Raw genomic sequence first — 12,845 nt, 5'->3', positions numbered from 1 at the left:
CAAGAACTCACTCACACCTTACACCTCCCATACACTACCCTCAGTCGCCCAGTCTTCCTGTGTATCTTAACTTCACTCATCTCCACCTCCGGACCGCGCCTTTCGCGGAAGTGGAAGGTCATCAAATCCAGAACGGACGACACACACATTTGCTAAAAACTACCTGCATATCCTCTCCGGTCAGAAACGGCGGTGGATCAGGCGGGATAGCCATCAATCCTCGGATAGTCTTATGGAAGCAGGGAAGGGAGCGACACTAGTGATCTGTCCTACACGACAAAGGCCCAACTACGTCTCTAGTCTCCACTGTCTCCGTCACCCCTACGGTCCTTACCGTCCCTCTATTATCCAGGCCCAGTGATAGGTCTCGCGCCTTAACAGCAAACTGGTAGGAGAGCTTGACGAGGTCTTTGCAGTCCACAAGTTAGAGGAAGGGTTGTTTGCCAAGTGGCAAAAAAACAACAAAAAATAGGGGGTAGAATCCGACAAGGGGTAGATTCTGCAGATTGAATATGGAATAATTTAGTTAGCCAACCGCCGTTAGACGCTGAGTACAACTCATGTTTGCCGGAGCGACGAAACGTTGCGACGTTAGGAGTAAGCTCGAAGGAGGAAAGCAAGAGCAAGAGAAACGCGGTACCTGCTTCTCACGAGGGTTGAAGCATTACATCTGCCTCTTTGAAACGCGAGTCATTGTAGACCCCGCTGATCTGCGGTTTGAGCTCTGGTTTGGTGGACAGAAACTCTCTAGAAATCACAAGCCGATCACGGTATCTTTTGGCGGAGATAGAGCAAATGGAGTCACTGATGCCAAGTACTTATAACAGGCAGATAAGATTGCATATAATTAGTGCGTACACTGAATATAGCCGTTTCTGTTACAAGCTTATGTTGATACTCAAATACAGGGCTAAAGGTGCTAAATATGTCAACAACCTCGTAGTCTATGCGCTGTACTTATTCAAGGCGACATCTTGGTGGCACAGAGGGAGAGGCTAGGCGCCTCGGTGTAGCACCCGCAAGTGTCAGCCCCCTATCGTTCAAAATGTGCCCCCATCTTACATGGAAATAATGCTCTTTGCATCACATGCAATGTGTCTACGTCATTCCCACCTCCAAGCCCTAACCAGCTCGAAATGTGCTTCTTGACCACGAGGATCCGCAGCTGTCCAATTGAGCATGTGGCTTGGACTGACACCGGCGTACAGACGGGTCACCATCTCCAACCCGATCAGAGGGCAACTTGAATAATTTAGTGGCATGGGTTGCCCAATGCATTCCGGCCTGGAGAAGGGATCTGCATGATTAGTGACCTCAGGCTGTTATTGATGACAAATACCATAATAGGCCCGAATGCCAAAACAAGTCAGCAGGCCGTTGAAATGCAGTGCACTTATGTACAGGTATATTGGTTCTAATAAGTACAACTAGTCGCTCTCTGCTCTTTTCAGAGATGGCACCGGCATTCAATCACAAAAACGCACGCACACATGCAAGGCATCTGGGGTGTAGGTTCGAACACTGCCCCCTCACCACCCCTGTGTTAGCGCCAACACTGACGGTAGCCGTTAACAGGCAGACAGATTGCGGGTCAAACCTTAGCATCTCAGACTATCTCAAAGTACTGACCCACCTCCTCTTAAGTCACAAATTCTCCACACCACCAACTTCAAATCTTTAACTCCTAAGTCAACAAAAAGGGAAAAAAAGCTTTACTTATTAGTATAGTCTATAGCTTAGGGACTCTTATCTTTATAGTAGGTCTCTAAGGGTAAATTTCTCTAAAAAGTTAATTTATGCTACTATATTCTAGATACACCTTAAGCTAATAGAGATATCTCTGTTTTCTTCTTTTTTCTGTAGGAAAAGGGTAAGCTGGTCTGTGCGTAGGTCTGTGCAGGATTAAGCGAGAGACTTTAAGAGGTACTTTGATGACTCAAGTGCTGCCCCGCAATGTGTCTGCCTGACACCTGTTAACCGCTCCCACACTGACTACGTAGCCCGCTTCCAAATGCACTGGGGCATCAACTTGAATTCAACCATTGATTGACGATCTTGTCTGAGTGTGAAGTCCTCTCATATACTTTGAACCAATGACATGCAATTGCGATAGCCGATGCCGGGGCGTCAGTTTATGTGAGTTTCTGCCACTCGTGCCCTAGTAGCCGGCATGTGACACTGCAGGGAGCCTCAGCGCCGGCATTTTGTCCTAGACGATTTCTTAAGCTCCAGCCGTGCAGTAACCCGTAGTCTTCTCACTTCCGACTTCTGCAGCAGCAAGATCCTTGTATCCATCGTTGCAATATTGACTGTTCTCCGCTTTGCCGATGCATGTATTGTAACCTCGCGGCTAGTCTAACGCCTCGTTTGACTGAGGTGGATATCGGCAATATTTGCCCCCACATGTTCCCCCAACATTCATGACAATTACAGGAACACAGCCAACAGCCGCCAGACGAATAGCAAGCCATACGCCACAGAGGAAGCCTGGGACTGTATGCGAGATGTCATTACCCGGCTATCCCTTTGAGTGCGAGCGGACCTCACTAACCCCAATGTGGATCCCCCTCCACTTTTACCCCTCACTTTTGGAGATACATAACAATACATTATTTTATAATATTATTTTATTAGTAACTACTACTAATTTCAACATTATCACTAATATTATTATTAAAATCATAATATCTTCCAATTTAGATACCTCTATTTATAGTACTACTTACGTAGAGGTCTTACTAGAGAGGAATTAGATAAGCTAATATTATCTCCCCCCTGTTAACCTAAGAGTACTATATATAATAATAGTAATAAAGCTAAGTAGATAGTAGATTTAGTAATAATATAACTATCTTAATAAGAAACTAGAGGTAAAAGGGATAGTCTTAGCCTATCCTGACCTAGAGTATAGCGTAAGAAGCAGGGTAGGTTAGTACTATTCTAACCCTCCTTAGTGGAGCTATTTTAAAATTTAAAAAAATCTAAGAAAACTAGATTTAAACCTATAGCCTTTAGGATATAACTATAGCCTTTAGGAAATAAGGTTTATTACTGTTATTGTGCACAGTACTCTTAGATTAACAGGGGGGGGACAATATCAGCTTGTCTGTAGACTCCTTACTAGAGGACCTTGCTATTGCTTGCCTAGATAACTGTTACCTAGAGCAGTATAATAACATAATAGTTTAGTCTAATAAGCCTCTGGTAGAGCTAGGCCCTCTAGGCTCCTTTATTCTATTTAAAGTACAGCAAGGCTGCCTTGACTATAAAGTACCGTTATATAAAGGTGGAGATTGTTGGTACCTCTGGCATAGGCAAAACGCCATATAGATAGAAGTACTCTAAAACTATTGGCTTTTGGCGTTAATTGCCGTGGTCTGATTTGCCCTTACCCCTCATCGGGGTTAGTGAGGTCCGCTCGCACTCAAAGGGATACCAAAACGCAGGCAGGACGTTGAAGGAGGTCAAGGGGATCATGGAACGCGATGACCGCTTCTACCCCACTTGAGCCAACGATATCGACACCCTCTGGCCCTGAACCAATGACTGACACGAAAAGTCTTCTAGACAACGAATGTTCAAGACTCGAGTCGTTCGATGGGGGTTGAAGAAGAAACTAAAGGAGAAAGAAGTCATGCACATGATGTGTCTCAAGCGGCAGCGGTACGCGGCTGGCAAGGACTCGCTCGACCTTCAGAGTGCGGGGCTAGACCATCAACTGGGATCGCGTTGAGCGATACATGAAGCGCAGGCCGGACTTGAAAATCAAGAGTCATATACCAATTGAGCACGGATTGGAACTCGAGATCACATGCTGGACACCTTCCCCGGTGCCAAACGCAGTGACTGAGGTTCCTTGCGTCCCTGTCCTGTTGAAGCCGACTCTTGATGTCGAGATACAGGAGAAAATCATGCGACCGTTCGGGAGATACCACAGTGGGTCATCTGAAAGCGGTGTCTGGGTCTTGCAGGACATTGACTTGTGCGACCACGGCTTTACTTATGTTGTATAGACGTTGACCGATATTGGCGAGGCGCTAAGAGTGTTTAAGCTGAATCAAGGAGAGGCTGGCCTTTGTGCTCTGCGTCGTGGATTGAACTCCCGAACACGTTCAATCCTTCAACCCTCACCACCCGCCGGGTTCTGTCCGATAGCGACCAAGTAACACCCGGCAATTACATCGTCCAGTCGACCTTGGATCACGAACTCCATGCCGAGAGGGAGACACCGAAGGTCGACATCTGGTTCCAGACGCCTGTAAGCAGCCTTGAAGCTCTTCAAAGCCAAACTGACGCAGGCAAACTTTGCAGCCGCTCAACCTTCACATCATCCGCACGATAACCCAGGTCCAGCTTGTGGCCGAGTCCCATGACCAGGGCTTTGCTGACGTGCCAGATGCCGGCAATTGGACGTGGCTGGAGCTCGCTATTCTGAATGACGCGCATGCGAAGCAGCCCAAGTCTGTGGGCGGTGTTGTCATGGTGTGGACCAGCCACTACAACAACTTTTCCCGCTGAGGAATACGGATGGGTACAATTTTGGTATGCGCTGTGACGTAGGAGCAGGCTAACGTCCACCACCACAGGCCAAGGGAAAGACGTTTGACAGAAATCATGACCAACTGACTTTTTTAGAGGTGAGATCTAATAAATCAGTTCTCTGGAGACCACAAGTTGACTATTCTTGAGGAGAGAAACGTCATTGCCGTCCGTCTCTGTGCCCGTTTTCCCAAGTGGGCCATCTTCCCCAGGAACGGAAACCTCCTCGTCGATATTGGCGAAGATGAAGGCAAGTTGGAGCTCCACGCTAAAAGAAGCGAAAACAATGCTGACTATAGTTGAGCCCAAGCCGCCCCAGTACGAAAATGTCGTGGCGGAGACGAGGCGTATCCATAACATGTTCACTCGAGTGAACCTTGACGCGAGACACTCATTCATCCCTAAACTGCCCATGGGCATCTTCACGGCCGAGTCACTGGAGGTCGGGGAAAATAACCGTCCGCTGCGTGTGCTTTCTCTCGGTAAGTCAAAGCACCCACATATAAAACACCCCCACATATAGAACACCTTTTCCCACCAAAAACAGCTAAAACTAGCTATCTATATCTAAATAACTACAAGACCTATTACTTTACTTATTTCTCTATTAAATCTATTAAAAATTACTTACTTAGAAAGTATTAAAGCTATTTTAACTTTTTAATTAAAAGCTTTAAAATATTAGTATAAAGTCTTATAATATAAATATTATAGCTAAAAAAATAGCTAGTAAAAAAAAAGTATAAGTAAGTAAAAGTAGTATAAAATTATAAAATAAATTATTACTTTAAAATAAAAAAAGCTTTATTTTTTAAATATTTTATTTACTTAGATATACTATATAAAAACTTTTTACTAAGATATTTTTAGTACTAAAACTTAATATTACTAGTATATTAGTAATAAACTATTAACTATTTAAGAAAGCTAAAATAAGAGAGTATAAAAGGCCTAAATACTATATAAGCGTTTAGTATACTAAATTTAGTTTATAAAGAATAAAGTTATCTAGATTCTTAAAAAGTTAAGATTTATAAGTAAAATACTAGTAAACCTTAATAGTTAAGTACTTAGCCTTATTACTAAAAATCTACTAATAAAAAATACTTAAAACTTTTTTTATAGTTTCTTATCTATATTATATACCTTATAGTAAAGTTATAGACGTTTCTAACTATTATTAGTGTAGATCTTAATAGCTAGTTTTGGCTGTTTTTAGTGGGAAAAGTGTTCCAGATGTAGGGGTGTTTTATATGTAGGTGCTTTGACTTATGCCTAGTCTTGAGTAATTACGATCATCAGTTGCTGACTCACACAGATGGCGGCGGCGTACGAGGCCTCGCGGCCCTGTATATCCTTAAGGCCGTCATGGATAAACTGCACGGCAGCAAGAAACCCTGGGAGGTTTTTGATATGATTGTCAGCACAAGCACGGGCGAGTGAGTGATTCATTGTAGCCTTGGATGATGTGGCTGACACTTTCGGCTTCATTGCCATCATGCTCGGCCGCCTTGGTATGGACGGTCGGAAGTGCATCGAGAAGTACGAGGAGTTCATACACAAAATCTTCGACACAGGAATACTCGCCAAGATTTGGAATTTGGCACCAAGAGCAAGCAGTATGAACCCAAAAAGCGAGAGGACGCCATCAAGAAGGTCATCGAGGAGCAGCTCGGCGACGAGAACGCGCCCCTGTTCGAAGCAGAGAGCCCGTCGTGCAGATTGTTCGTGCTGGCCACCCGCCAAGACGCCGCCAACAACCGCGCGCTGGTCTTTTTGCGATCGTACCGCCAACCACATGCCATGTCAGATATGCCCGGCATTCCAATCTGGCAGGCTGCACGCGCGACCTCGGCGGCCCCGGCCTTCTTCCCACCCATGCACGTAGGTAAGGTTGAGCTCCTCGACGGAGGCCTGCAGGTGAACAACCTGCTGGGATGGTGAGTTGACAATGCGTCGTTTCGACTCCCAGCTACGCTAACGGCGGCAAAAGGCTCTGGACTGAAGTGCTCGGCACCTTTGGCCCAGCCCGCCAGACAAATTGCTTCCTTACCATCGGCACCGGCATGCCATTCAACCAAGTTCTGCCCAAGTTCGGCTTAATTGGCTCGCCGCTGACCCCAAACTCGACCGAGAAGGGTCTGGCCAGTGTCGCCACCAACACCGAGATTACTAACATCCTTTTTCAAGCTATCATTAACGCCTATGCGCCGTTGCCTGGCTTCCGGAAGTACTGGCGCTTGAACGTAGTTACGAAGCAAGATTGTAAGGACGAATTTCAAAGCGCCGGGGCTCTCAACGACACGAAGACCTTGGAGAAGTTTCTAGTCTTGACGGACAAGTATATTGAGGACCACGGAATCACCTTCCAAGCCTGGCCCACGTCCGTACCAGAAAGCCACATGGTCGTCTTCTCAGACGGCTCCAGAGCGACAAACGGAGCTGTGGGGTACGGCTTCGTCATCTATCGCGGCTCCAATCGCGTGGCTCAAGGCTGCGGCCGGCTCGGGCTGGCAGAACTGTTCGACGCCGAGGTGGAAGGAGCGAGGGCAGGCCTCCGACGGGCTCTGCTAACTCACCATGGCCAGCCGGTGCACGTGTGCATCGACAACACCAGTGTTATCCAGGGTATCCGGGGTGAGGCCCCGGACTCGTCACAAGAAGCATTTCTCGAAATTCAAGAGGCATTCAGGATCTGTGACATACAAACCCACTGGGCCCCGCGGCATCAAGGCATCGGAGGGAACGAAGCGGCGGACAGGCTAGCTAAAGAGGGGACGACGCTCCCAGTCCGTAATATGAGCCAAATGGCTACCCTTGCGCGGGTCAAACGGCTTGCGAAAGAAAAGCTACGAGGCCATCATAGAAGATGGTGGAATGAAGAGGCGACACAGCGATACGCACAGCTGGGGCTTGAGGCGACTCTCTCCTGCCCTCCTGAACTGGCCCTACCACGGGCGACGCTTCATCATCTCCTGGCGGCTCGGTCGGGCCACGGAGATTCTGAGCACTATCATCAACGTTTCAACCACGCTGAAGCCCCACTGACCTGCGCTTGCGGGGAAACAAAGGACGTAGACCATCTGGTCTATTGCCGCATGACCTTGACGAGGAGACACCGGTGGCCGACCCTTCGGCCTTCTGGCTCCGTCGAGCCCATAGGACCTATGGGATCTCTCGAGCGGTACTGTAAGGGACTAATCACCGACCCACGAGGCTTTGAGGCCTTTCTACGCGTGACAAAATTCTTCCAGAAGGTCTGTCCGCGATACTGACACACGTGCTTCGGCATGGGGGCGAGCCGGACGGCACGCTCTGCTGAGCGACAGAGTATGAATGAATGGGACTGGGGCACCAGCGGGAACCAGGGACAGCCCCAGGCCCAGCTTCCCGTTACCGCGACTCGTCTCCGACTCGCAGCCGACCATGTCTGGTTCGGCGGGAAATTGTTGTGCATTGATTAGACCGCGCAGCTGTGCCAATTCCCATGCGCATTTGATTATGTTGGCATCATAGGGATATTGTACATGTTCGGATTCGATTGCAAAGCCACGATAACGTGGAGAGGTGTCTGCAAAGGTGGCTTCAACCGGTTGAAGAAGAGAAGTGAGGTTAGGGGGGTGGTAGTCGAGAAGATATCACCAGCTGAGCTGATGGATCCGTGATATCTGACTGGTTGACCCCGTCCCCTATCCCATCGTCCTAACACCTTCACCACCACTTTCACTTGCCCGCGATGGCCCCTGCTTATATTGTTACGCATAAAAAGGCCCGTTTGCGAGGCGCCTACGATTTTCTGACGACTCAGGGGATCCCTTTTACCTGCAAGAAGCTATCTCAGCATTTTGGCGTCTCAGGCAGGAAGATAATAAACGCCTGGCCCTCGTTGTTAAATACGTTGATGAAGACCTTGTTGCTAACAAGCGTTATGGGCATGCAACTATTGATTCCAAAGAACGACCTAAGCCTAAGAAGTGGTACAAACTTCTTTTCTCTAATAAGACGCATTTTGGCTACGTCGACGAGGCCCCTGCCCATATCGCTAGAAGGGAGGGCACCCGTTATGAGCCAGAGAACCGACAAGAGCGCCGCGAGCCTGAAGAAGGCGATAAGAAAAGGCTACACTGCTAGGCTGCAATTTGACACGAATGTAAGTCCTCTCTTGTCTGGTAGGAGGCTCCAACTAACAGGAACGGCAAGATGAGCCACCAGATTTATCTTGACGCTATTCTTGGGCCTTATGTGAAGGAATGGCCAGAAGAAGGCAAAACCTGTGTCTTGGAGGAGGATAACGACAGCGGCCATGGCCCAAGCCAGTGAGACAGAGTCACAACTGGAAAAAGCATGGTCTCAACTAACTGCCCTTGAAGTCCGGACCTTTCACCTATTGAGAAGGCCTGGATAGTACCAAAGCAGTACATTGCTCAAAATTCCTCGCTTCACAATGGACCCATCAGCATCAGATCGGCAGGGCACAATCACACTTGTTAAGGCATGAAAGATACCATCCATCACCATGTACCTGAACACTGATCATATCCAATCTATCTTCCGTGCCCATCCGATGATGAAACTTCGTGCTTCAGTTCCGCAACGCTTCCAGGCCATTAGTGCGTCTGCAAGACGCCACCATTGATAACCAGGTCCGCTCAAGTGATAAGAACGCAACTACCCCAGCGACCTCGTCAGGCGTTCCGGTCCTGCTAAGTGGAAAAGAGTCGATCATACTTTGCGCAAAAGATCGTTGGTCTCTGCTTGGATCTCAGGACTTGGCCAAGCATGGGGGTCTCGATGGCGCCGGGGCTCATAGTGTTGATCTGTACTCCTTTGCGTCCCCATGCGATAGCTGTGTGCTGGGCTCGAACGATGCAACCAAGCTTTGAGACACTATAGGCGTGATTGGGTCCGCATCAAGATCCGGCTCATCGTGCGTGAGGATGGGGACTGTCGGGGCTGTTGCCAGGTGACTCTCCAGGACCGGGCTGGAAGGCAGCAAGTGACCGGTGACCGAAGCTACAATGGTAAAAGAGCTGCCCGGAGACATGAGACGGTAGAAAATGTTGAGAAAGAGGGCGGTGCCGTAGACCCGCCGTGTGTTGTCTGCGACGCTGGACACAACTACTGTGAGGATGACGGCTTTGATAGGACCGAGTCTACCGCCATAAACATGCTTATGCTGGCTGTCGCGGAGAAGGGGCGGACCGAGTTGGAGTGGACTCATCTTCTGCAAAGCGGGGGACTGATACTAAAACGCATCCATTGGGTGTCCACCTCATCACATTGTATCATTGAGTGCAGCAAAACGCCTTCTGCGCTTCATGAACTTATGTGCTGAACGTCTTCACCCGCTCACAACCTACCTCGCCATAGATGCAGCAGTTGACAGGTCGCCATGGCACCGACACTTTCTGGGCTACAGTAAACAAATACTCTGCTGACTCTATCCATAATCGAAATGCTTTGAGAAAGCAGACCAAAATCAGTGCTTGTAGACTATGAAAAGATGAATAGGTGCAATGGACAGGTGCTACCAGTACCTGCAGAGTCCTCAGTATGACCGCCCAGAAAGGACGACTACATAATTTCATGTTCGCGGTTTATTAGCTTTACTGTATTCCAGGCAACGTCATAATGTAGCGGATAAGTTTTAATGAAAAGGTCTTATTGGCTTCTTGGCAGAGTATTAAAAAAATACAATACAAATACAATACATGTATTTATATTTTTTTTCTAGTATAATACAATACATGTATTTATATTTGTATTTTTTCCTATATATAATACAATACAAATATAAATATATATATTATATTTTATATATTATATAAAATATAAAAGAAAAATACAAGATTAATTCTTTTTATATATATCTATATAGTAGTCTAATAATATATAAGTAAAAATATATTAGTAGGTTTATATATATATTTATATATTAAAAACAATATTTTATTAATACTAATACTATTATTTCTTTATATATATATATATAAAAGTAGTTATATTATTATTTAACGTATATATATAGTAAGTAGTACATTATAGTAAGTAGTATATATCTACCTACCTTTTTATCTTTTTAATAACTTAATTTAACTAGATTATATAAAATTAATTAAAAATATATATTACCTTATTCTTTATTAGTATCCTAAACTACCTTATAGGTTTATACGTTATATCTAGTCTTCTTGTAATTACTATATTATTATATAAGTAGTTTACTATTCTCTATATAACCCTCTTTTTAGGATATTTCTTTACCTCTAGCTTTAATAATGTCTTTTTCTCTTTATAGTGCCTCTACTTTAGCTATATTAAGTAATCCTCTAAGATATAGTTAGGTCTTTTTAGCCCTTTAGCGCTTACTAAGTACCTTTATCCCTATATAAAGTTAATAGTTCTTTACCTTAATAATAGTAAGTTAATATACTAACTTACTAATACCTTTTAACTATAAGTTAATTACTTTATACATTAGTGTTAGTAAACTTCCTTAATAGTCCCTAATCCTTTTTTTTAATAAAGTAGAGCTTTATATGCCTTTAATTACTATTATTAGTGTTTTTAGGTCCTATAAGCCTAAGCTAGTTAGATATAAGTTAACTAGTGTTAGTGTCTTTAGCTTAAAATCTAGGCAAGAAATAATAACTTTAGGATTAAAAGGTATAAGACTAGCCTATTAAAAACCTACTTATACGTTTATTTCTCTTATTAAAGTAAAGAATACTACTTTAAAGGTAAAAAAGAAGTTATCCTTAGTAATATATATAATTTATATCTATATTATTTTCTTAATTTCCTTACTATATAAGTGCTTTAAAGGGCTAAAATAGCTAATATTAAAAGGCTAAAGCTTATATAATAAATAAGGAAGTATATATAAAGTAATAATATCTTCTTCTTTATAGTAGTTATTAAATTTAGTTAATTTATAGCTATTATAGCTATCTAGAATTAGAAGGTAATAAGTACCCTTTATATAAGACTTTATATACTAATTAAAGTGCTTTAGCTAATCTAGGCTAATCTTGTTTATAGTTTATCTATTTTTACTTAAGTAAATACACTATATAGTTAAAAATTTACTATTAAGGTACTATAATAGAAGGTAATATTTACCTTTTATAATAACATATAAAGGTATTACCTAGCTATCTATATATATACCCTAAATAATAGAAACCTATTTATAATTACTAGGCTACTTTATATAAGGCCTTCTACGTTAGTTAGAAGTTATAATAACCTTTATATATAATAGTATTCTTATTAGGAACCTAGTTTTATTAAAATTATAGATATTATAATCCTATATCTTATACTTTATAATTATATTTTATATAAGTATAAATTAGCCTTATATAATTATAGGATCCTTAGCTAAGGCCCTCTAATAGTTAATCTAACGTTAAAATTATATTTTTAATTAAGGTTATTATTATATAAAGTTCTCTACTTATTAGGGTCTAATATATATCCTATTGTATATATTAAAGAGTTAATTAGCTATATCTTATATATCTTCTTATTATAAAGGAAATCCTTAATTAATTAGGTTAATAACCTTTTTAAGAATTACTTCCTCTTTAGATATAGTTATCTTTATTAATTTTAAACATGTCTTAGCTTATATAACTTTTCTAGTGTGTTAATAACAGAGTATAGTTTTAGGTATATTATAGATAGAGGCTACCTTTTATATAGATAGATTTTAGTCTTTTTAGATAGCTATAATTACAAAGATAATTTAGCTTTCTTAAGAAGAGGATTCTATTGTTGTATATAGAGAAAGGTTAATATAAGGATAAAGCTAGTAGAAATAAGGTAGACGTGCGCCACTCACTATAATATACTACTCACTATATATATACGTTACTTCTAGTTACCTAGTTACTAATACTAAGACTTCTAATATTATTACTATAAAAAGTATTTAGAATAATATTAGTAATATAATATTCTTTTACTTCTTTAATATTATAATTAATAACCTTTTCTATATTACTTTTTTCTTAGTTATAGTAGTTATAACTAATACTATACTCTATAGTATTCTTAATAGTATTCTATTATATAATATATTAGTCTAGGTTATAGTTTAACTTTAATTAAATATAATACTATAATTAACTAAATTACTTACTTTAAACCCTTTATAAGTACTATTATCTTTATTATTTATTTTATTATTAAATATTTTAAATAATAGTAGTTTTAAAGTATTACTTATAATACTATCTTTATCTTATATTATAATATTATATAGTATAGTATAAGGGTTAAATATTTCTAAAGTATTAATA

At 42.3% G+C, this 12,845-nt stretch overlaps 3 protein-coding genes across 3 annotated transcripts; 2 read left to right on the top strand and 1 right to left on the bottom strand.

The window, feature by feature from the left end:
• Positions 1–3,634: 3,634 nt before the first annotated feature.
• On the top strand, positions 3,635–4,518 carry LY79DRAFT_675155 (uncharacterized protein; the record flags this gene model as incomplete). The annotated part of the gene is made up of 3 exons (XM_060564410.1): positions 3,635–3,698; positions 4,053–4,258; positions 4,312–4,518. 3 exons carry the CDS (start codon positions 3,635–3,637, stop codon positions 4,516–4,518), a joined length of 477 nt encoding a protein of 158 aa, XP_060407070.1.
• A 3,527-nt stretch (positions 4,519–8,045) lies between these two features.
• LY79DRAFT_136128 (uncharacterized protein) lies at positions 8,046–9,187 on the top strand. The gene is made up of 3 exons (XM_060550904.1): positions 8,046–8,689; positions 8,740–8,855; positions 8,910–9,187. The coding sequence occupies exons 1-3, from the start codon at positions 8,276–8,278 to the stop codon at positions 9,028–9,030; spliced, it is 651 nt and encodes a 216-aa protein (XP_060407069.1). The 5' UTR covers positions 8,046–8,275; the 3' UTR covers positions 9,031–9,187.
• On the bottom strand, positions 9,188–9,916 carry LY79DRAFT_136129 (uncharacterized protein). Its single transcript, XM_060550905.1, has one exon. The coding sequence runs from the start codon at positions 9,758–9,760 to the stop codon at positions 9,344–9,346; it is 417 nt and encodes a 138-aa protein (XP_060407068.1). The 5' UTR covers positions 9,761–9,916; the 3' UTR covers positions 9,188–9,343.
• Between the last annotated feature and the right edge of the window lie 2,929 nt (positions 9,917–12,845).

This window comes from Colletotrichum navitas, assembly GCF_030913465.1.
Source record: "Colletotrichum navitas strain CBS 125086 chromosome Unknown LY79scaffold_191, whole genome shotgun sequence".
Taxonomy (NCBI): Eukaryota; Fungi; Ascomycota; class Sordariomycetes; order Glomerellales; family Glomerellaceae; genus Colletotrichum; species Colletotrichum navitas.
This window is presented reverse-complemented; position numbering and strand designations above follow the sequence as displayed.